The sequence below is a fragment of the Coregonus lavaretus genome (genome assembly GCF_964263955.1).
Source record: "Coregonus lavaretus genome assembly, chromosome: 23".
In the NCBI taxonomy this organism is placed as follows: Eukaryota; Metazoa; Chordata; class Actinopteri; order Salmoniformes; family Salmonidae; genus Coregonus; species Coregonus lavaretus.
In genome coordinates, this window is record NC_140010.1 from 11,827,026 (window position 1) to 11,851,514 (window position 24,489).

The 24,489-nt window shown below is 44.5% G+C and overlaps 2 protein-coding genes across 4 annotated transcripts; one reads left to right on the top strand and one right to left on the bottom strand.

Annotated features, from left to right (window-relative positions):
- The first annotated feature begins 2,155 nt into the window (after positions 1-2,155).
- Positions 2,156-6,766, top strand: LOC311099019 (histone-binding protein N1/N2-like). Its single transcript, XM_084139616.1, has 14 exons — positions 2,156-2,245; positions 2,553-2,666; positions 2,775-2,855; positions 3,015-3,127; positions 3,368-3,622; positions 3,733-3,767; positions 3,867-3,958; positions 4,113-4,186; positions 4,302-4,490; positions 5,659-5,837; positions 5,990-6,055; positions 6,160-6,237; positions 6,313-6,416; positions 6,605-6,766. Exons 2-14 carry the CDS (start codon positions 2,560-2,562, stop codon positions 6,609-6,611), a joined length of 1,380 nt encoding a protein of 459 aa, XP_083995742.1. The 5' UTR covers positions 2,156-2,245; positions 2,553-2,559; the 3' UTR covers positions 6,612-6,766.
- A 646-nt stretch (positions 6,767-7,412) lies between these two features.
- On the bottom strand, positions 7,413-24,271 carry LOC311099093 (vasculin-like protein 1). 3 transcript variants are annotated; one of them, XM_084139723.1, is made up of 11 exons: positions 24,114-24,271; positions 19,728-21,062; positions 19,530-19,644; positions 17,517-17,646; positions 17,067-17,395; positions 16,755-16,830; positions 16,265-16,623; positions 15,749-15,907; positions 15,399-15,523; positions 13,607-13,709; positions 7,413-7,841 (listed from the first exon to the last, which is right to left on the bottom strand). In XM_084139723.1, the coding sequence occupies exons 3-11, from the start codon at positions 19,587-19,589 to the stop codon at positions 7,701-7,703; spliced, it is 1,482 nt and encodes a 493-aa protein (XP_083995849.1). In that variant the 5' UTR covers positions 19,590-19,644; positions 19,728-21,062; positions 24,114-24,271; the 3' UTR covers positions 7,413-7,700. The 3 variants fall into 3 exon arrangements, with proteins under 3 accessions (XP_083995849.1, XP_083995848.1, XP_083995850.1); XM_084139722.1 differs by having other exon boundaries at positions 23,984-24,271; XM_084139724.1 differs by lacking the exon at positions 24,114-24,271 and having other exon boundaries at positions 19,728-20,414; positions 20,496-20,522.
- Between the last annotated feature and the right edge of the window lie 218 nt (positions 24,272-24,489).

Here is a 24,489-nt window from a genome sequence, read left to right on the forward strand (position 1 = left end):
ATAACGGCTACTTTTTCTCATAGTGATTGACGCCAGACTGGAGGAACAAGGACCAAGGACACTGATTGTTATTGTATTCTGTGACACTGTGATTCTGCAGCAGCTGATGTTGTGATTTCCTACAAGCCTCTCGGTGGGTGTTTACAGAACATTGGTGCTGTCCCACTGGGCACAGACATCAATTCAACTTTCATTGAAATGACGTGGAAACAACGTTGATTCAACCAGTGTGTGCCCAGTGGGGTGAGATTTGAATATAAGGACCTGCTTAGAGAAGGCGAGTTAGTCATTTTCTCTGCTTCTCTGCTGGAGGTGTCTCCCTGTTGCAAATTACACACCTACACACTAAGAAATCATATGTCTCCACAGTGGTCATGTAGCCTGATCCCAGATATATTTGTGATGTCAGCTCTTAAGGCCAATGGAACCAGGCTAGTCATTTTCTGCCCTCAGATGAAAAGATGCTACAGAGATTGTTGTGTGCAATCTGAAGGGCCCAGTGCCTCTCCTCCACCTCACCCTCCTGCTGCTGTCACTGGGGTGATGTCTTTGCATGTCGTTGCCATGGACACCACATGAAGGGTCAGACAAGAGGGGACCAACACAATAAACTCTTATTAAACCTGCAGGCAGCGAGCGTGGGCTACAGATCAAAAAGAGGCCTACAGCCCCATGTTCAGCTTTCAACAACACATTAATACAGACATAAATGGTACCTACCTATATCAGCATCACCAAAACACTAATTACATAGTAATTGACTGTTTGAAGAGCACTAGACCTTCCTCTGTTCTCTGTTCTCATATACCGACTGCCAATGCAAATGTGTTCCTTCTGTTGTTGCTAGGGACCTATAGAGATAAAGTGTTATATTATTGAAAGTATGAAGCAACTTATAAACTGCCATGTACATGTAGACAGGATATTACACACTATGTCATCCAGACTTATATAATTGAGGCCATCAGCTGACCATTTTCCTCACAACAACAAGAGCCTCATGGTTGCTCAACAGCCCCTCTAGTGAATGAAGACAGGTTGGGATGATGCTTTTTCACCATTCACCATAGTAGAGCAAAATTGTCAGCATTCTAAGACCTATGTTTTACTTGAGTGCAATAGATAGGACACACAATTCACATTTAAATTTAAATTACATTTACAATTCACAATACACATTTACATTCTACAATTCATATTAGAATATAAGTATTGTGTTGATGAAGATGTATGACCAAATTGGTGTGATGGTTCTCACTGTGAGCCTGATTGGGGGTGTCATGTCCAGGCCTGCCCTGTGATTGGTTGTCATGTCCAGGCCTGCCTTTACAAGGCTGTAACAGGGGAGCTAGCAGGGGTTCTTCAGTGAGGGGGTTGGTACTAGAGCTCCCATCACAGCAGGCACTGACAGCAGGGCTGCGCTCTCTCTCAGCTCCCTGGACAGAGCAAGAGCAGCAAGTTTATTTACAAGGGCCTCCTTCACACCTGTCAGCTCTCTCTAGGTGGATCTTGGCCAGGAGCAAACAGGCCTGACAGAGCTGATGTCTCTGATTTAATTCAATTCAATACAACTTTATTGGTTCCATTAGAACAACTAGTATGAACATTTTGTGAAGTGAACCGAGCTGACAAAATGCATCTTGAGAGAAATGTGTGGTGTGGTGACAGAACACCTCTGAGTTGTTTTGAACCTTCATCTGCTCTGATCTCTACGTCCTAGATTGCTTACCCTGTACTCGAGGCTTGCATCTCATGCCTACTGGAGTTCAATCAAATTATTGCATGGCAGGTGCCATAGTGAAGGGCTCAAAGAGCTCAGTCTCAATGAGTGTTCCTTTGATCTGAGCTGATGTGAGATGGAGATCCTTCTAAAGCCCCACCTGTAGGCAAGGTAGAGCAGTTCTCCTCCATATCACATTGATAATTTCTTACTGGTAAATGCACAAATCATTTGCTATGCTACTTGCTTTTGTCACTATACTTTCTCCCAAGTAAGTTCAACCAGGGGTTCCCAAACTTGTTCACTCTGGACCCCCCTTCCAGCTGGAATGAGTCCTCCCCAACAGTCGACGGATGTAAAAATGTGTCACTGCACCTTTAATATTTCTCCCGCGTTTTCCCAAGCAGAATTTGACGGGAAATGATCAACAAATTTGGCGCCAGTTTAGAACAATTATACAAGAAAGAGCTGTGCCTGTTTGTCCTTGATTCTTCTGATAAACTTTTATAGCTACGTGCATCCACGGTATGTAAATGTTTACCATAAGATGTGTTTAATGTTAATGGTCAGGAAAGCATCACTGAACAGAGTTTGCGAAAACGCGCTACTGAGATGAGAAGCTAGAAGTAGAGTTGCAACCACCGTATTTCACCGCGTAACGTTAGTTACTGCGTTCGTGAATGAATACATGATTAACCAACAAGCTAACGTTACTGGTCTTTATGCAAGACAGTTGAATATTGTTTCCAATGTAACTAGATAGCTAGCCACTTTGTTCGTGCCGACATTAACAGACAGTAAAAATGACTAGGTTATCATTGTTTTCTTCAAGTTACAAAATGGTCATGGAGGAGGCGAACAAACTCATTGGCACAGGGAAGAGACATCTCGTCATGGGGGACGTGGTATCAGCGGTCAACTTCCTTCAAGAAGCCTGCGGGATGTTGTGAGTAGGGGTGGAAGTCAAGTGACACACTGAATAAATGTCTGTAAAAACATTAGCGATTACTAATTCAGTTATTTATAAATAACTTTGCCCTACTTATTTTTCCAGAGCCAAAAAGTATGGCGACACAGCAGATGAGTGTGGAGAGGCTTTCTTCCTGTGTGGTAAAGCTCTCTTGGAGCTGGCCAGGTAAGTGTTCACTGTCCTTCACAGTATTTCAATCTAAGCGTTATAAATGGTGATTAGTGATGTACCCCACTGAATGCTGGGAGCAAACAGTCTTCTGTTCTCTCCAAACCACAGCTGTTACAGTTGGAACTAAGACTTAGATGTAATGTTGTGTTGCAGGATGGAGAATGGCGTCTTGGGGAACGCTCTGACAGGGGTTCCTGAAGAAGAGGAGGAAGGCGAGGAGGAGAAGCCCAAAGACTCCAACATTGAAAGCACAGACAATGTTGACGGTAAACATTTTGCATTGTTAAACCACACATGTAGTTGATGCATGCCTAAAGGTACAGCATACATGTTAATTTTTTTTAAATACAATTTGGCCTAGTGGTTATGCTGATCTCTCTGATAATGTAGATAATGCTGTAGATCAGATAATGCTGTAGATCAGATAATGCTGTGTAATGTCACATTTACCTGTTAAAATTTTTTATTATTATACGCTTCTCAATATACCTTTGTTATTATCACAGATAAGACCAGGGATGAGCTCAGAGTTCAGGTCTATGACGCCATGGCAGAAGAGAAGAACGGCGAGGAAAAGTCAGATTCAGATAAGAACACGGTGGAGAAGACTGGAGGAGGTGAGGAGGGACAGTCTGTGAACGGCCATGTTAACGGTTCTGATACCACGAACGGAGAGGAGAAAGTCATCGGCGAGAAGGGTGACGAAGCTGAAACTGGAGAGACTAAAGAGTCATCAGACAACCCAGAAGAGGAGGATGGAGGTGAACTTATGGCCAGTTTGAGGGCAAACCCGTCATAATGTTTAGGCAATATCTTAGATGCAAAGAAAATAAATGTAATGCACTCACACACACTTCTGTCAATGTTTCAGATGATGAGGGTGAAGGGGAAGGAACGGAAGAAAAGGTGAGACTTCATCTACTACTGACCTATCTGTGTGTTCCTGCCGATGGTTTAGCTGCTGTAAAGTCAGTAAGTTAACATTCAATTACCTTTTGACCTCAGGAGGACATACCGGAGGACAGTGATGATGAGGAAGTGGGCAACCTGCAGTTAGCCTGGGAGATGCTGGAGGTGGCTAAGGTCATCTACAAAAGGTACGGTAGGAAATAAATACCCACTCGTTCCCATGTTTTACCCTGCTATCCTCTAGTTGTTGTGTATGTAGGGCTTTCAAGTGCCAACTCTATTCAAATCTATTCCAACAAATCAAATTGAGCCGTTGGATAAATTGTTTGTGTTCTGTTGAAGGAAAGAGGGTAAGGAGGACCAGCTGCTGGCAGCTCAGGCCCATCTGAAACTGGGAGAAGTAGCGGCTGAATCAGGTACTTTCCCAACCACCACTAGTACTTTGGTTTGGCCCGTTTTTATATGGGGTTGGCCCATACATTGTGCTTCAGTGAGGTGTGTTCCTCACTACCTGTTCGATTTCCACCCTAGGCAATTACAGCCAGGCGGTGGATGACTTCCAGGAGTGCCTGTCCCTGCAGCTGAAGCACCTGGCCTCAGACAGCCGCCTGCTGGCCGAGACTCACTACCAGCTGGGCCTCACCCTCTGCTCTGACTGCCAGTACAGCCAGGCCATCGAACACTTCAACCACTCCGCTAGAGTAATCAAGAGCAGACTAGGTGAGGAGGAGGTGAATGTGATCAATGAGATTCTCATTTTGAAAGGAATTGTTTAGATCAGTGGTCACCAACCTTTTCTGAGTAGAGATCACTTTCACTGTCAAAAAGCAAGCAGAGATCTACTGCAAATATATAAAAATATATAACTATATATATATATAAAAATAAAAAAAACATGACTTAAAAAATAAGCCTATGCAACATTAATGTAATAAAAACAGTTCTGTAGGAATGAGGTGTGTAAAGTAGGCCTAATACATTATCACATCATATTGGCTATATGCTTGGCCCGCCAATGTTCTTCTCAGATCATATATTTCAAAACTAGCTTTGATAATAAAATAGATCAGTTGTTGTATCACTTGCGAGGCACAGCTGAGCATAAATTAAAATTATTTGCAAATTATTAGCTTTTTTATTTTACTAGACTGATGGTACCTGCATCTGATGGTCAGTCAGCAGAAGGAGGGAGAGAGCAGCCTCTCACTGTTCCCGTTCTCTCCTTACCTCCGGTGAGACTGACCAGAGAGAGGGGACACTGTCTTTCACCTGATGGTGAAACTCGAGTGGCACCGCATTATTTCTGCCTCATGCACAAATTCATGTTCCTATGACCAGAGAAAGTGAAATATTCCTCAATATTAAACTAGACACGACGAGCTGCTAATAATAATAACGCAGGCCTATCGATACACTTGGCTACTCATTCATTGCAGCTACAGCGCGAGTGGAAGTAGGGAGAAGTGCGTTTTTGAATTTAAAGTGTTGAATAAAAACGGTGTTGACAGTGCTGAATAAACTTAAACATGAACTCAAAAACAGCAGCCAGCTCTTCGCTGTATTCTTTGTCTCTCTGGTCATGGTTTCAAAAGTTAGGAAATCTCATGTAGGCTAGTATCAACCTTTGCTGTGGGGTCGTGGAAGCTGTAGGCACGGTTATTTGAGCTATCCGATTGGCCAGCGCAGCAGACACTTGATTTAGCCACAGCTCTCCTGGTCCGCCGGGTAGGCGGAGTTTGTCCTTTCAGACAAATGAAATGGGAACACTTCTGAATCAAGTGCACCAACCGCCAACAGCACAAGACGACCGGTTGGTGACCACTGGTTTAGCTGGTTTTATTCTTGGAAAATGTTACTCTTCTACACCCTTGTATCGTTTGTCTCCCAGCCAAGCTCCAGGAGGTGCTGGAGAAGGCAGAGGGGTCCGAGGCGGCCCCTGAGGAGAGAAAGGAGATGGAGGAGCTGAAGGCTCTGCTGCCAGAGATCCAGGAGAAGGTAGAGGACGCCAACGTGGGACAGAAAATGGCTGCGGCTGCTGCAGCAGAAGCTGTGATGCAGGAGACGCTGGTGAGAAGGGGATTGAGATGGAGGGGGCTCTAACCAGAGTGCTTGACCCAGTCCTAGCCCACTTACTTTTTTAGGCTCTCTTAAGTAAGGTTTGAGTTCATGCAATACGTCGAGCATGAAGTTTGATTCCACATTTCGTTGGGTTTTTTCAGGCAAGTGGTTCAGCATTTCCAGCTCAGAGTGGAAGTTCTCAAAACGGGGGGACGTCTGCATCTATGGTATGCCTGAGCCTCATGATTTTAGACATCTTTATTGGTTGATTTGTTGTGCTTTAAACAACGTATTCTAAGGGATATGTCGGTGGGTCCTCCCCCTCACTCAGATTCAAGTCCGATCCACCAACGGAAACGCCCCCTCAAAGACTCCAGCCTCTGACATCTCACACCTGGTCAGAAAAAAGGTCAGTGAAGTGAAGCTATTTGCTTCCAGATAACCATCCTAGTATCCACAAACACCTCTTTGTATTGTTTAACAGAGGAAACCAGAAGACAGCCCAGTAAAGGAGAATGACTCAAAAAAAGTGAAACCGGAGACTCATGTTAGCGACAACGGTGGCAAAGACAAAATGGAGGTTGAACGGTATGTATGGAGTATGTATTTTCCACTACCTAAGGTTGTCATGGAATACCTACATGTACTACTAGACCAACTTTTTAAAATGTAAGCAATAGATCAACCTCTGCTCTTTTCACATTCAAGAGCATGTGTGACTTTTTGTGATATTAATGATGAATTCATTGTGATTATTCTCATGTTTCCCCCTGCAGCGAGTGAAGCCCTGGTGACTTTCTGATGCCAATTCCTGATTGTCATCACATCCTCCTACTGCAGATCAAGTTGTAAATGTGTCATGTTCCTATTGTGTACCTGTATGTGCTTTTTCATATTTGTAAGATTTTGTACCAGATCATTAAAGACTACTTACTTGATCAATTAGTCATCTTGGATTTGTGTAAAGAAACTCCAAATGGGAAGAGATCCACCTCTTGAAACACAAACTACTGTCCCAGTTCTTCCTCGCATTGATCAGTGGTGTACTCTAAACATAATGAATTTGTATGCTTTTGGAATAGCTATCCTGACTGTGGCCAGCCCAGTTGAGGGATATTGCCTTTAAATTTAAACTGCGCTGAACTTCAGCTATATGGATTGAATCTAGGCCTAAGTGTCTGGCTTAGTGGTAACATCAGTCTGCATGATTTGTTCCTTTTTTCATTTGATTTATGGGAGAGGCGAGGAACTGGGAATTGACTGTCAGATTCGACCCCTTGCTGACACTGGTAGGTTTGTCTAGTCAAGCAGCTGGATTTAATCCGTATTGCGGAAGATCTGCGTTAAAATTAAGGTTTTTCCCGATTGAGCTGACATGCAGCGCTCACCGTGAATGCAGTCTCTGCGAACGTGGGAACATTGCCTTTAAATTTAAATCCAGCCCTAACTGCTAGACCACCCAAGCCCCACAGCATGGTTAACACTATACCGTTTTCTTTGACAATCCATGTGATTTACCATGAACACAATCCAATTTATTCATAGAAACAACCAGAACACCAAGCAAGGCCTGATTTCTATTGAAACATGTCAGGAAACCATTTTAATGTCATCAGCATCAATGAAATGAGTTAAATCTGTTTAAAGTAGAATCAGATGTTCATTGCCCTTTTCTTGATGAACACTCAGCTCCACAAAGCAAGGGGAAGAGGTGCAGGGAAAAATACATCTGCATGGCGAAGCAGGAACTTCCCCCTCCACTGGAATGCAATTGTTTTTTTCCCCTTGTGCAAGAACAACAAAAAGTCAAACGGGTTCTGAAAACAAAGACGAGAGGGGTGTGTGTTGGGTTTGTTCCATAAAGCCACTTCGTCAGGTTTTGATGTCATCGTCATCCGAGGTCTGGCTGCTGCTGCTGGTTTCAGACTCGGAGCCCTCGTCCTTTTCTAAGTGGGCCTCGGCCACACACCTCCAGGGGGTGAAGTGGAGGGGGATGATCCCATTCCTCTTCAGCTGGGAAGAACAAGAACCAACCGAGTGAAAACACGAACCTAAGCCTTGTTTATACCTGGTGCTAACATGCGTCCTTTGTCCTGATCTTATCCACATTCTGATTGTGCCCACATTGTAGCAATTGCATCTACACATTGTAGTATTGTGTCTCTTAGCCGTCCACATTGTGACCAGATTTCCTGGTTATTCCCTGTATGCAAATTATTTGAAAATATGAAAGTATTGATTGTAAGCTATAAATATACAGATGTAGCTATATATATACACACACATACATACACACACAGATATAGCTGTGGAAAAAATTAAGAGACCACTGCAGATTTTTCTTAAATCAGCATCTCTACATGTATGGCAGCCATTCCATTCCAGTGTCTGTTGAATTCCAACACAGGCACACCTCATTCTACTGAATTAGGTACTGATTAGGTGATCACCTGAACCAAATCTTATTTAACGAGGACCAGTATTAAAAACCACTACTGTGGTCATCACTATCCTCTTGCAATAGGACCAGCTGGATGGCAAAAATAGTGCTAATAGTACCTCAAAAGTAATATTAATCAAAAAATAACTATTGACCATGCCAAAAGAGTTGAAAAGGAATGTTTTGAGTGAGGAAAAGAAGGGTTCAATTCTGGCTTTACTGGCAGAGGGATACAGTGAGCGTCAGGTTGCTTCCATCCTTAAAATTTCAAAGACGGCGGTTCATAAGAACAAGGTCAAGCAGCAGACATCGGGGACAACAAAGCTACAGACTGGCAGAGGGCGAAAACGACTCTACTGACCGGGATGACCGCCAACTAATTTGAATGTCACTCAACAACCGTAGGATGACATCAAGAGATCTACAAAAATAATGGCAAACGGCAGCTGGGGTGAAGTGCACGGCGAGGATGGTTCGAAACAGGCTCCTAGGGGCAGGGCTGAAGTCGTGCAAAGCTAGAAAAAAGCCCATCAATGAGAAGCAAAGAAGAGCCAGGCTGAGGTTTGCAAAAGACCATAAGGATTGGACCGTAGAGGAATGGAGTAAGGTCATCTTCTCTGATGAGTCCAATTTTCAGCTTTGCCCAACACCTGGTCGTCTAATGGTTAGACGGAGACCTGGAGAGGCCTATAAGCCACAGTGTCTCGCACCCACTGTGAAATTTGGTGGAGGATCGGTGATGATCTGTGGGTGCTTCAGCAAGGCTGGAATCGGGCAGATTTTGTCTTTGTGAAGGACGCATAAATCAAGCCATGTACAAGGTTGTCCTGGAAGAAAACTTGCTTCCTTTTGCTCTGACATTGTTCCCCAACTCTGAGGATTGGTTTTTCCAGCAGAACAATGCGCCATGCCACACAGCCAGGTCAATCAAGGTGTGGATGGAGGACCACCAGATCATGGTGTCATGGCCAGCCCAATCTCCAGACCTGAACCCCATTGAAAACTTCTGGAATGTGATCAAGAGGAAGTTGGATGGTCACAAGCCATCAAACAAAGCCGGGCTGCTTGAATTTTTGCGCCAGGAGTGGCATAAAGTCACCCAACATCAATGTGAAAGACTGGTGGAGAGCATGCCAAGACGCATGAAAGTTAATAATTAATTAATGCCATTTAGCAGACGCTTTTATCCAAAGCGACTTACAGTCATGCGTTCATTCATTTTTTTTTTTGTGTATGGGTGGTCTCGGGGATCGAACCCACTACCTTAGCGTTACAAGCGCCGTGCTCTACCAGCTGAGCTACAGAGGACCAAAGTTGTGATTGAAAATCAGGGTTATTCCACCAAATATTGATTTCTGAACTAAGTTAAAATATTAGTATTGTGTTGTTTAAAAATGAACATGAACTTATTTTCTTTGCATTATTCGAGGTCTGACAACACTGCATCTTTTTTGTTATTTTGACCAGTTGTCATTTTCTGCAAATAAATGCTCTAAATGACAATATTTTTATTTGGAATTTGGGAGAAATGTTGTCAGTAGTTTATAGAATAAAACAAAAATGTTATTTTTACCCAAACACATACCTATAAATAGTAAAACCAGAGAAACTGATAATTTTGCAATGGTCTCTTACTTTTTTCCAGCTATATATATATATATATATATATATATATATATATATATATACACACATACAGTGGGGAGAACAAGTATTTGATACACTGCCGATTTTGCAGGTTTTCCTACTTACAAAGCATGTAGAGGTCTGTAATTTTTATCATAGGTACACTTCAACTGTGAGAGACGGAATCTAAAACAAAAATCCAGAAAATCACATTCATTTGCATTTTATTGCATGACATAAGTATTTGATCACCTATCAACCAGTAGGAATTCCGGCTCTAACAGACCTATTAGTTTTTCTTTAAGAAGCCCTCCTGTTCTCCACTCATTACCTGTATTAACTGCACCTGTTTGAACTCGTTACCTGTATAAAAGACACTTGTCCACACATTCAATCGAACAGACTCCAACCTCTCCATAATGGCCAAGACCAGAGAGCTGTGTAAGGACATCAGGGATACAATTGTAGACCTGCACAAGGCTGGGATGGGCTACAGGACAATAGGCAAGCAGCTTGGTGAGAAGGCAACAACTGTTGGCGCAATTATTAGAAAATGGAAGAAGTTCAAGATGACGGTCAATCACCCTCGGTCTGGGGCTCCATGCAAGATCTCACCTCGTGGGGCATCAATGATCATGAGGAAGGTGAGGGATCAGCCCAGAACTACATGGCAGGACCTGGTCAATGACCTGAAGAGAGCTGGGACCACAGTCTCAAAGAAAACCATTAGTAACACACTACGCCGTCATGGATTAAAATCCTGCAGCGCACGCAAGGTCCCCCTGCTCAAGCCAGCGCATGTCCAAGCCCGTCTGAAGTTTGCCAATGACCATCTGGATGATCCAGAGGAGGAATGGGAGAAGGTCATGTGGTCTGATGAGACAAAAATAGAGCTTTTTGATCTAAACTCCACTCGCTGTGTTTGGAGGAAGAAGAAGGATGAGTACAACCCCAAGAACACCATCCCAACCGTGAAGCATGGAGGTGGAAACATCATTCTTTGGGGATGCTTTTCTGCAAAGGGGACAGGACGACTGCACCGTATTGAAGGGAGGATGGATGGGGCCATGTATCGCGAGATCTTAGCCAACAACCTCCTTCCCTCAGTAAGAGCATTGAAGATGGGTCGTGGCTGGGTCTTCCAGCATGACAACGACCCGAAACACACAGCCAGGGCAACTAAGGAGTGGCACCGTAAGAAGCATCTCAAGGTCCTGGAGTGGCCTAGTCAGTCTCCAGACCTGAACCCAATAGAAAATCTTTGGAGGGAGCTGAAAGTCTGTATTGCCCAGCGACAGCCCCGAAACCTGAAGGATCTGGAGAAGGTCTGTATGGAGGAGTGGGCCAAAATCCCTGCTGCAGTGTGTGCAAACCTGGTCAAGACCTACAGGAAACGTATGATCTCTGTAATTGCAAACAAAGGTTTCTGTACCAAATATTAAGTTTTGCTTTTCTGATGTATCAAATAATTATGTCATGCAATAAAATGCAAATGAATTACTTAAAAATCATACAAATGTGATTTTCTGGATTTTTTAAAAGATTCCGTCTCTCACAGTTGAAGTGTACCTATGATAAAAATTACAGACCTCTACATGCTTTGTAAGTAGGAAAACCTGCAAAATCGGCAGTGTATCAAATACTTGTTCTCCCCACTGTGTGTGTGTATATATATATATATATATATATACACACACATACATACAGTGGGGGAAAAAAGTATTTAGTCAGCCACCAATTGTCCAAGTTCTCCCACTTAAAAAGATGAGAGAGACCTGTACTTTTCATCATAGGTACACGTCAACTATGACAGACAAAATGAGATTTTTTCCCCCAGAAAATCACATTGTAGGATTTTCTATGAATTTATTTGCAAATTATGGTGGAAAATAAGTATTTGGTCAATAACAAAAGTTTCTCAATACTTTGTTATATACCCTTTGTTGGCAATGACACAGGTCAAACGTTTTCTGTAAGTCTTCACAAGGTTTTCACACACTGTTGCTGGTATTTTGGCCCATTCCTCCATGCAGATCTCCTCTAGAGCAGTGATGTTTTGGGGCTGTCGCTGGGCAACACGGACTTTCAACTCCCTCCAAAGATTTTCTATGGGGTTGAGATCTGGAGACTGGCTAGGCCACTCCAGGACCTTGAAATGCTTCTTACGAAGCCACTCCTTCGTTGCCCGGGCGGTGTGTTTGGGATCATTGTCATGCTGAAAGACCCAGCCACGTTTCATCTTCAATGCCCTTGCTGATGGAAGGAGGTTTTCACTCAAAATCTTTACAATACATGGCCCCATTCATTCTTTCCTTTACACAGATCAGTCGTCCTGGTCCCTTTGCAGAAAAACAGCCCCAAAGCATGATGTTTCCACCCCCATGCTTCACAGTAGGTATGGTGTTCTTTGGATGCAACTCAGCATTCTTTGTCCTCCAAACACGACGAGTTGAGTTTTTACCAAAAAGTTATATTTTGATTTCATCTGACCATATGACATTCTCCCAATCCTCTTCTGGATCATCCAAATGCACTCTAGCAAACTTCAGACGGGCCTGGACATGTACTGGCTTAAGCAGGGGGACACGTCTGGCACTGCAGGATTTGAGTTTTTGGCGGCGTAGTGTGTTACTGATGGTAGGCTTTGTTACTTTGGTCCCAGCTCTCTGCAGGTCATTCACTAGGTCCCCCCGTGTGGTTCTGGGATTTTTGCTCACCGTTCTTGTGATCATTTTGACCCCACGGAGTGAGATCTTGCGTGGAGCCCCAGATCGAGGGAGATTATCAGTGGTCTTGTATGTCTTCCATTTCCTAATAATTGCTCCCACAGTTGATTTCTTCAAACCAAGCTGCTTACCTATTGCAGATTCAGTCTTCCCAGCCTGGTGCAGGTCTACAATTTTGTTTCTGGTGTCCTTTGACAGCTCTTTGGTCTTGGCCATAGTGGAGTTTGGAGTGTGACTGTTTGAGGTTGTGGACAGGTGTCTTTTATACTGATAACAAGTTCAAACAGGTGCCATTAATACAAGTAACGAGTGGAGGACAGAGGAGCCTCTTAAAGAAGAAGTTACAGGTCTGTGAGAGCCAGAAATATTGCTTGTTTGTAGGTGACCAAATACTTATTTTCCACCATAATTTGCAAATAAATTCATAAAAAATCCTACAATGTGATTTTCTGGATGTTTTCTCTCAATTTGTCTGTCATAGTTGATGTGTACCTATGATGAAAATTACAGGACTCTCTCATCTTTTTAAGTGGGATAACTTGCACAATTGGTGGCTGACTAAATACTTTTTTCCCCCACTGTGTGTATATATATATATATATATATATATATATATGTGATTTAAATGGTTTGACCATGCAGATCAATCAGATCACAATTAGTCTTTTAATCATCTACACCTGTCTAAAAATGTGGGCACAATCAGAATGTGGACAAGATCAGGACAAAGGACGCATGTTAGACCCAGGTATAAACGGGGCTCTAGACACTAGCCTGGTCCCACACTATATGCTTGAGACAACTCTACCGTACAGCATTACAGCGATGAAAGAGTTGGCAACAGCACATACACTAGGCTACCTAAACACTAGCCATTTTCATTCTATTCAAAACACGTCACTTCCTATGACGTTTAAAGCAGTCACCGAAGATGCACATAACATATTGATGATGTTATTGTAAGATTGTGTCAAACTCAGACGTACCTGTTCAGTTTTAGTCTGGAACTCGCTGAGCTCTTCCTGAGTCAGGGGCAGGAAGCGGTCATCGTTTTCTGGGTATTCCTGCCAGCCCATGGCCTTCAGTAACCTGCAAGGAAACAGCAAACACTGCTCAGTAGACTGATGGTGTGTGTGTGTGTGTGTATGTATGTACAGTGGGGAGAACAAGTATTTGATACACTGCCGATTTTGCAGGTTTTCCTACTTACAAAGCATGTAGATTTTGTAGGTCTGTAATTTTTTATCATAGGTACACTTCAACTGTGAGAGACGGAATCTAAAACAAAAATCCAGAAAATCACATTGTATGATTTTTAAGTAATTATTTGCATTTTATTGCATGACATAAATATTTGATCACCTACCAACCAGTAAGAATTCCGGCTCTCACAGACCTGTTCGTTTTTCTTTAAGAAGCCCTCCTGTTCTCCACTCATTACCTGTATTAACTGCACGTTTGAACTCGTTACCTGTATAAAAGACACCTGTCCACACACTCAATCAAACAGACTCCAACCTCTCCACAATGGCCAAGACCAGAGAGCTGTGTAAGGACATCAGGGATACAATTGTAGACCTGCACAAGGCTGGGATGGGCTACAGGACAATAGGCAAGCTGCTTGGTGAGAAGGCACCAACTGTTGGCGCAATTATTAGAAAATGGAAGAAGTTCAAGATGACGGTCAATCACCCTCGGTCTGGGGCTACATGCAAGATCTCACCTCGTGGGGCATCAATGATCATAAGGAAGGTGAGGGATCAGCCCAGAACTACACGGCAGGACCTGGTCAATGACCTGAAGAGAGCTGGGACCACAGTCTCAAAGAAAACCATTAGTAACACACTATGCCGTCATGGATTAAAATCCTGCAGCGCACGCAAGGTCCCCCTGCTCAAGCCAGCGCATGTCCAGGCCCGTCTGAAGTTTGCCAATGACCATCTGGATGATCCAGAGGAGGAATGGGAGAAGGTCATGTGGTCTGATGAGACAAAAATAGAGCTTTTTGATCTAAACTCCACTCGCCGTGTTTGGAGGAAGAAGAAGGATGAGTACAACCCCAAGAACACCATCCCAACCGTGAAGCATGGAGGTGGAAACATCATTCTTTGGGGATGCTTTTCTGCAGAGGGGACAGGACGACTGCACCGTATTGAGGGGAGGATGGATGGGGCCATGTATCGCGAGATCTTGGCCAACAACCTCCTTCCCTCAGTAAGAGCATTGAAGATGGGTCGTGGCTGGGTCTTCCAGCATGACAATGACCCGAAACACACAGCCAGGGCAACTAAGGAGTGGCACCGTAAGAAGCATCTCAAGGTCCTGGAGTGGCCTAGTCAGTCTCCAGACCTGAACCCAATAGAAAATCTTTGGAGGGAGCTGAAAGTCTGTATTGCCCAGCGACAGCCCCGAAACCTGAAGGATCTGTAGAAGGTCTGTATGGAGGAGTGGGCCAAAATCCCTGCTGCAGTGTGTGCAAACCTGGTCAAGACCTACAGGAAACGTATGATCTCTGTAATTGCAAACAAAGGTTTCTGTACCAAATATTAAGTTCTGCTTTTCTGATGTATCAAATACTTATGTCATGCAATAAAATGCAAATTAATTACTTAAAAATCATACAATGTGATTTTCTGGATTTTTGTTTTAGATTCCGTCTCTCACAGTTGAAGTGTACCTATGATAACAATTACAGACCTCTACATGCTTTGTAAGTAGGAAAACCTGCAAAATACTTGTTCTCCCCACTGTATGTATGCATGTATATGTCAGTCCTACCGGTGTTCTTCCTCCAGGGAGCTGGACAAGTGATCAGTGTCTGAGTCGCTGAGGGAGTGAGACAGGCCGTTCTCATTGCAGACTCCCTGGCTGTAGGCTTTGGGCTCTGGGGTGCTGATCTTGCCCTGAGGAGTCATTTACACCAAAGAATAGACACCTTAATAAAACAAGGTCACTTCTGCTTACATATGAACTGAATCATGTAACGCTCCACATTTGACATGCCTCTAGTTTATTTTCGTTCAGTCAGCCTGTGAATTTACCTTCAATTGGTTTGAATTTAACATTTTGGATGTTGTTTTGGAGGGCCTTTGCGTCCCACTTGGACATTTTCTAGGGGTGTTATGTACCTCTCCAGGTGTCCCAGGGCTGCTGCTGGAGGTCAGGTCTCCGGTACCCTCGTCCTTCAGCGTCCGCAGGAAGTCACTCTTCCGGTCTGGTCCACGCCGCATCAGCTTCAGCCGTGACGACGAGGCGATGTCTATGGGAGGAGTTGTACTGAAAGGATTCTGATAGAAAACACAGAGAGAGAGAGCGAGAGGAAGAGTGAAATGGGCACACAGAGAGAGAGAGAGAGAGAGAGAGAGAGAGAGAGAGAGAAATGGGCACACAGAGAGAGAGAGAGAGAGAGAGAGAGAAATGGGCACACATAGAGAGAGAGAGAGAGAGAGAGAGAGAGAGAGAGATAGAGAGAGAGAGAAATGGGCACACAGTGAGAGAGGGAGGAGAATGTTGAGCCCTTGTTTGTGGTTTCTAACAGTTACGTAAACTTTTCTCCCTTTATTCAGGACTAGATTTGTATGGCTTGCTATACGCTCTCTATAAATCCTTTGGCGTGTGTAAGGGGTCTGGAGAGCTGCCCTCACCTCTTTGGAGTTGTTGTGGCTGTGTAGCTGGGTGCCGGGGGCGGAGGGTTTGGCTGTAGACACAGGGCTGGTGAAGACAGAGTCTCGTCCTGACAGGTGGATGCCAGGCTTGGTGGAGTCTCTCCCACTCGGCTTCCACTGAGGGGGCTTGGTGGGCACCACAGCAGACTTGGGCACCAGGTTCTTATAGACTGAGTGGGTGGAGCTAGTGATGGTGGACGGGGCTTTGCTGCCATTGATGGGCAGGGCTCCGGAGCTGGCGAAGCCAGTAGAGAATGCAATGCATCCTGGGTCCTCCTTGGAAACCTTCTTGATCACCAGCATCTTAGACACCATCTGTTTGCCACTAGGGGGGTTCTCTGGAGAGATGGGGCACAACAACTAGTTAGGAGGGGGGGTAACGACATGGAGACAAAGGGAGTGGGCTGAAGATGTTACTGGCGTCAACTTTGTAATGTCGAGAGATCAATCAATCTATTAGAGTGATTACCCCATACTCCAGCGTGAGGAGCCACTGGCCTCGTCTGGTTCCCGGGCTTTCCAGTTGTTTCAGGGTTAAGGGAGGGCTGGTAGGAAAACATTTACATTATTTCATACGTTTGTATATACAGTATATTTCCCATGATGTTTTATGTTTACCTGTACCAATCCAGATATTTTCCCTGTTAGGTCTTAATGTCACTATGCCCATTGACATATGGCACAGTAACTCAAGACTGTAATGTCTTTGCTAACATTGCTTAAAATGTGACAAGAAGTTTTCAAGAGGTTTTCAGGAATGGAGGATGAGATTATTACTCACAAAGTCCTCTTCCACAAACTTCAGATTGTCCTCCCTGCTGCGTTCCTCATTGGGGAACTTTTCCTGGTAGAGGGTCCCAGGGGCGCTCTTGCGGGGATGGAAGTTGCCGTTGCGCTGCCGGTGCCCCCCCTGCCTGTCCCCTCCTCCAGTCCCGGGGCGTTTGGGGTGGCGCCCCAGGTGGTGGTGCCCGTCCTGTGGCGCCCCGTTCCAGGTGGGATGAGCCTCCTTCCAGCAGGACCCCCCCGCTAGGCCGCCATGCCCCCCCTTCGCCACCCCAGAGTCCACAGAGTCATGCCTCAGGAGGAGAGAGGGCTGCTGCCACCCATCACCTACAGACACACACAGGACAGACAGTTTAATACTATGGAACAAAACAAACACCGCTCTTTCAAGCAGGCTGTCAACAAACCACACATAACAAACACAGGGGGTTCAGATCATCGGGGTTACCTGCGGGGGCGTGCAGGGAACCGTTGTTAAAGAAGCCATCGGAGGAGTTGTGTCGGCGGCGGCTCACGGCAGCACAGCTGTTCCGGTGGTGATGGGGGTCGCCATGCTTCTCAAGGCTGGCTGCAGGGGACTGGACACAAAGAAAGGTTTCCATTTTTATTGGCATGTGCACAAGTACAGTGTAATGCCTTTCTTGCAAGCGCTTTCCCAACAATGCAGTAATCAATATCAGTAGTATTTTAAATAGAACAAAAACACACGAGAAATAGAAATAAGAAAACGGCAAAATAATCACAAAATAGCAAAGTTGGGTCGGCGCTCGCAAGACTGCAGCCATACAGTAGACGCCATCATTGTCACAAAAAAAAAAGGGCAGTGAAGTGAAACCATGTGCTCCCAGATCATACCCCTAGTCCTCTAGTACCTCCACACACACACAAGTGTGAAACAGGAAGGAATTCTCTCACACCAAACTCTCCAAATTGTTCATCTGCTTTATTTAGCAAAAGAATGTCACACAACTACATAATAATAATAATAATAATAATATGCCATTTAGCAGACGCTTTTATCCAAAGCGACTTACAGTCGTGCGTGCATACATTTTTGTGTATGGGTGGTCCCGGGGATCGAACCCACTACCTTAGCGTTACAAGTGCCGTGCTCTACCAGCTGAGCTACAGAGGACCACTCATAATACATAATACACATACACTATATACACAAAAATATGTGGACACCCCTTCAAATTAGTGGATTCGGCCATTTCAGCCACACCAGTTGCTGACAGGTGTATAAAAATTGAGCACACAGCCATGCAATCTCCATAGACGAACATTGGCAGTAGAATGGCCTTACTGAAGAGCTCAGTGACTTTCAACGTGGCACCTTTCCAACAAGTCAGTTCGTCAAATTTCTGCCTTGTTAGAGCTGCTCCAGTTAACTGTAAGTGCTGTTATTGTGAAGTGGAAACATCTAGGAGCAACAACGGCTCAGCCGCGAAGTGGTAGGCCACACAAGCTCACAGAACGGGACCGCAGAGTGCTGAAGCGCGTAAAAATCACTCAGTACAGAGTTCCAAACTGCCTCTGGAAGCAACGTCAGCACAAGAACTGTCCGTCAGGAGCTTCATGAAATGGGTTTCCATGACCGAGCAGCCACACACGAGCCTAAGATCACCATGCGCAATGCCAAGCGTCGGCTGGAGTGGTGTAAAGCTTGCCGCCGTTAGACTCTGGAGCTTTGGTGTTTATGTAATAACTTTAAGTTGTCCATTAGTCACCACTATCAGATTGATCTTACTGGACTGGCCAATGTTGAGATCGGTGTCCACAACTCATTTAATAATAATAATAATAATAATAATAATATGCCATTTAGTCGACGCTTTTATCCAAAGCGACTTACAGTCATGTGTGCATACATTTTTACGTATGGGTGGTCCCGGGGATCGAACCCACTACCCTGGCGTTACAAGCGCCATGCTCTACCAATTGATCTACAGGTTTACAACCTGAAAATCACCTGGTATAGGCTCCACTGACTACCAGATTACTCCAAGCTCTTGCTGAGAGTATAAAAACACTGTTCTCATTTAGCTGAATCTCAATCCATGTCTAGTAGTCCCATGTGCAAGACAACACCACAACAAGCTCTCCTGCCTTTCACACTTCTCCATCTGTCCATTCATCTTCCCTTTCTACTGCTTTCACTTACCACACCAAGAAAACACATTTCAAATCATACATAGCCTGGAAGATAGCAACCCGATGAGGAACAAATAATAAAACAAGCAAAATCCCCTTCACTCCCTGTCATTTTCTTCATCCTCTCTCCATTACAGTCTACATTCATTCAGTGTCACTTACTTGATTTTCTCATGTCTGTTTCCCCTGAGTACAAACTGCATCTCTGACTCTTTTTCCTGTGCTGATTGCAGTCAGTCTGCCCCCAATCGGCCTGCCCCTGGCTGCACGCACACACAAACGTACGTACACACAGACACGGTCTCACCTTGGCAGGCTGGGGAGTGGAGAAGTTAAGCCAGGCAGGGACAAAGTCATGCTGCGCCATTTAGGTCCAGTGTCTCCGGTCAGTGGATCGAGGCATCAAACCTCATGGCAAGGATCTGACAGAGTAAAATGAATGAGAAATATTGGATTCTGGGACAAAAGAAACAACACTATGTTGCATAAGACTTGTCATTATTACCCCAGAGTCTTTGGCTCTGAAGTCCTCTCTTCTTTCTCTCGGTCTCTCCCTCCTCGGTGGGCTTGACTCAGAGTGTGTGATGGAGAGCAGCACCTCACTGCCGAGCCCTCCTCCTCCTCCTCCAGGACAGAACAGCCCCTTTCCCCAGCGGCAGACCCCGTCGTCCAGGGTGAAGCGTTGGGAGACGGGTCACAGGGTTCTGGGATGATCTGGAATGGTGATCCAGAGGCCTGGGGTTGATTCAAGGTTAGTTACCCAGGAGGGGATTTGATGGCTTTGGACTTCACTAACGATTTTAACACATGGTTTGAGCTGGGGAAGTTATGTGTTTTATTTTTGGGGGGGGGGAGTGTTGTTACCCCCCAATTCGTCCTGATCACTCTACTGAAGCAGGTAGGATTCTTTGTCAGGGGAAGAGACACATGGAACCTGCTTGATCCGTGATGTGAAACTGAAGGTTCTGATTGGTGGGCTCAGTAGACAGGCAGGTGAATTGTCCAATGGGAGTGGCATGTGCAGGTTTTCTGGTGAGATTGGAAGCCCTGGGGCATCGATCCCTGTCAGTGTGAACGGGACAGTTCCACTATGACATCAGAAAGGGGTGGGAGGTGGTTCTGGCTCTTCTCCTGCCACTAAGTGCCAGCTCTTAGACCTAGATGCTCACCTTTTACAGCGTCATTTTAGACTCTACCCAAACACATGAAGAAAATAAATCAATTCAGAGACCTCTTTTTATTCCAATGGAGGTCACTGAAAACCACAGCTCACCTCATTAAACTGGTGAAAAGGCTTTCTGGGGTTGAAGGAAGAAAAAGAAGGTGTCTAGTATTACAGTCACATGACAGTAAAGGCAGTAGAATCCACTGTTACATTTCTGACATCTTCAATCGCGGTCAGTGAAATGTTGATACTGCAGAACAATGCATTACAAGGCAGTTTTTCAATGCATGCTAAAGACAACGGTGTCTCAATGGCTGGTTAGATTTGTTGCCTTCATCTGTCCTATTATATTTGCTGGTATAATTAGCCGTAGTTGTGTGGTTGAAGGATGAGAGTGCAACAGTTTTTAAACAGTACAACAGCAATCTCTTACAATCAGTGTCCTGTGTGTCACAACCCACCTAGGACTCCTTTGTCGAAAGACAAAAAATAAACGTGTCCATAAAAGAGGGAACCTCTGAAATGCAAATATCTTCCTTTCTCCAAAGCAAAGAAAGTGTATGAACATATGGATAATGTATCAGAAGGACAGGTGCTGCTCAGTTAATCCAAGTATTTTCCGTCCTCTTGTAGTGTTGCTTTCACATGTAGTTGATGCACTTATGCAGACCATACCTGCAAACACAAAACAGAAATAGCATTAGTTCAGACAATAATAATTTTGAATCTCAGACACACGGTAAGGTTGTAATGCACAGACCCGTAGCCTACAAGTTTATGCAGGTGTATACCCGAGTAATGTTCCCAGCACAAGCTGTACTGTACATCAAACTTGATTAAATGTTCTCCCAGAACACCTTTGATAAACCCACAAATAGTTTCTCATTCAAAAGACAGCAAACACGTTGCAATGGTGAAGAAAAAAAAAAAGTTGAAGCAAAACACCATCAAAAACCAGAGCTCTTAAGACATTTTATACTCCCTTATAAAACTGCAAGTTTTATCAAATATGTATACCAGTCTAAAAATATTATAGACCTGAACACTTTCTCACTCTCTCCCAGCTCCTAATCTAAATAGGACAGTGAGTGATTGTGTGTGTTCTAAGCTGCTAAGAACTGCAAACCACTCACAGCAGATCATCATCATTAATGATCACAAGGCTGCAGTGCTTCCTAAAGTCAAATCAATAAACATCCTTTATAGCACTGTGATTGGCTGTCCAATGGCTTCCATTGTGTATTGGGTTGACCAAGTTATTACTCTGCATTGCAATGTAAAATTGATAGCTAGGCTGCTACTGCCAGCTGAGGTACACATTCATTCCTAATGCACGAAGGACAACTGATGCACCAATTCACAAACACTGGAATGACTTTTGATTTCAAGCAGTTGACAGATCTTGTGGACACATTCACTATTACAAACAAGTTAAGACACTGTCAAAATTCTTGACAGCAAGTTCAGAAATAATTTGAGCAGATTCAGGAAGCAAAAACTTAGATCACTGCTAGCTAATTATCTTGCTAGCTAGTTTAGCTAGCTACAAAAGTATGTGGACACCCCTTCAAATGAGTGGATTCTGCTATTTCAGCCACAACCGTTGCTGACAGGTGTATGAAATCGAGCACACAGTCATGCAATCTCCATAGATAAACATTGGCAGTAGAATGGCCTTACTGAAAAGCTCAGTGACTATCAACGTGGCACCGTCATAGTCAGTTTGACACATTTTTGCCCTGGTCAACTATAAGTTGCCTGTGCCATTAAACCCCTACAACTCATCCAGAATGCCGCAGCCCGTCTGGTGTTCAACCTTCCCAAGTTCTCTCACGTCACCCCGCTCCTCCGCACACTCCACTGGCTTCCAGTTGAAGCTCGCATCTGCTACAAGACCATGGTGCTTGCCTACGGAGCTGTGAGGGGAACGGCACCTCCGTACCTTCAGGCTCTGATCAGTCCCTACACCCAAACGAGGGCATTGCGTTCATCCACTTCTGGCCTGCTGGCTCCCCTACCTCTGCGGAAGCATAGTTCCCGCTCAGCCCAGTCAAAACTGTTCGCTGCTCTGGCACCCCAATGGTGGAACAAGCTCCCTCACGACGCCAGGACAGCGGAGTCACTCACCACCTTCCGGAGACATTTGAAACCCCACCTCTTTAAGGAATACCTGGGATAGGATAAAGTAATCCTTCTACCCCCCCCCCCTTACCCCAACCCCCCAAATAATAAAATAAAATTGTAAAGTGGTTATCCCACTGGCTATAAGGTGAATGCACCTATTTGTAAGTCGCTCTGGATAAGAGCGTCTGCTAAATGACGTAAATGTAAGTGCTGTTATTGTGAAGTGGAAACGTCTAGGAGTAACAACAACAACGGCTCAGCCACAAAGTGGTAGGCCACACAAGCTCAAAGAACGGGACCGCTGAGTGCTGTAGTGCATAAAAATAATCTGTCCTCTGTTGCAACATTCACTACCGAGTTCCAAACTGCCTCTGGAAGCAACGTCAGCAAAATAACTGTTAGTCGGGAGCTTCATGAAATTAGTTTCCATGGTCAAGCAGCTGCACACAAACGTAAGATCCCCATGCGCAAACGCGTTCTCTGGAGTGATGAATCACGCTTCATCTGGCAGTCCAACGGACAAATCTGGGTTTGCCGGATGCCAGGAGAACGCTACCTGCCCCAATGCAGTGCCAACTGTAAAGTTTGGTGGAGGAGGAATAATGATCTGGGGCTGTTTCTCATGGTTCGGGCTAGGCCCCTTAGTTCCAGTGAAGGGAAATCTTAACGCTACAGCATACAATGACATTGTAGACCAGGGTTCTTCAATTCCGGTCCTGGAGGGCCGAAACACCTCTGTTTTTCATCCTCTCCTTCTAATCAGGGGCTAATTCAGACCTGGGACACCAGGTGAGTGTAATTAACTACCAGGTAGAAATAAAAAACAGACGTGTTTCGGCCCTCCAGGACCGGAATTGAAGAACCCTGTTGTAGACGATTCTGTGCTTCCAACTTTGTGGCAACAGTTTAGGGAAGGACCTTTCCTGTTTTAGCATGACAATGCCCCCGTCCACAAAGCGAGGTCCATACAGAAATGGTTTGTAGAGATCGGTGTGGAAGAACTTGACTGGCCTGCACAGAGCCCTGACCTCAACCCCATCGAACACCTTTGGGATGAATTGGAACACTGACTGCGAGCCAGGCCTAATCGCCCAACATCAGTGCCAGACCTCATTAATGCTCTAGTGGAAATCCTTCCCAGAAGAGTGTAGACTGTTACAGCAGCAAAGGGGGAACCAACTCCATATTAATGCTCATGGGCCATGATTTTGGAATGAGACGTTCGACGAGCAGGTGTCCACATACTTTTGGCCATACAGTGTATATTCGTTGTAACCAAGTTGTTAGCAAGCTAGCTAGCCACGACTATCATCCAAAGCTAGCAAGTCAACTAGCTAACATACAGTAACTCGCACAACTACGACCCAGTCTCAAACACATTTGAAAGACATAAAATATATTTTTTGCAACAGAGTAACGTGAAGTTGTTTCTAATATTGCTGTCACATTTCTGCAAATAGAGGTAAACAGACCTTCGCTTCGTTGGAACAACACGGCTTCAAAATGGCTACCACGTTAGCCCACACGGGGATTCGGGCGCTAACTAGCCATATACCTACTGCGTTAGCTTGCTAGATTTTATATGATGATACCAAAACCTACTTATATCAAGCAAGATGTTCTTCACGAAATATGATTCCAAAATATATATTGACTATTAATATTCCATCAATGATTTAGCACTGCAATACTTTCTTCATGCTATGTGCCGATTTGGTGTTTGTTTGGGTTTTTGGAGCGCTCGCGGAGCTTACTTATCTGGGGGTACGTTCAAGTTCTTATATATAATTTTGCAGCCTCAGGTTGCATGTTGTTTCAAACTGAATAGGAGTGGGGGGAAAAGTACTATACTAAAAACAGCTTAGAAAGAAACTAGAGTTAAAAAAAATGATTATCAAAATTGTCTGTTTAACTAGTATTAAAACAAAGTACTAGTTAGCTACATATTCGTGATATTGAATGCGACACACTATCTCTC

What these genes read in the sequence shown, in the direction of transcription:
- LOC311099019 (XM_084139616.1), top strand. Translation starts at nt 2,560, where the DNA reads ATGGTCATGGAGGAGGCGAACAAACTCATTGGCACAGGGAAGAGACAT. An exon ending in GCTCTCTTGGAGCTGGCCAG is followed by an intron (nt 2,856 to 3,014) that starts GTAAGTGTTCAC and finishes GTTGTGTTGCAG; the next exon opens with GATGGAGAATGGCGTCTTGG. An exon ending in GGGAAGGAACGGAAGAAAAG is followed by an intron (nt 3,768 to 3,866) that starts GTGAGACTTCAT and finishes TTTTGACCTCAG; the next exon opens with GAGGACATACCGGAGGACAG.
- LOC311099093 (XM_084139723.1), bottom strand. Translation starts at nt 19,589, where the DNA reads ATGGCGCAGCATGACTTTGTCCCTGCCTGGCTTAACTTCTCCACTCCC. An exon ending in TCCTCACGCTGGAGTATGGG is followed by an intron (nt 16,624 to 16,754) that starts GTAATCACTCTA and finishes CCATCTCTCCAG; the next exon opens with AGAACCCCCCTAGTGGCAAA. An exon ending in TCCAGACTAAAACTGAACAG is followed by an intron (nt 7,842 to 13,606) that starts GTACGTCTGAGT and finishes TGTTCTTCCCAG; the next exon opens with CTGAAGAGGAATGGGATCAT.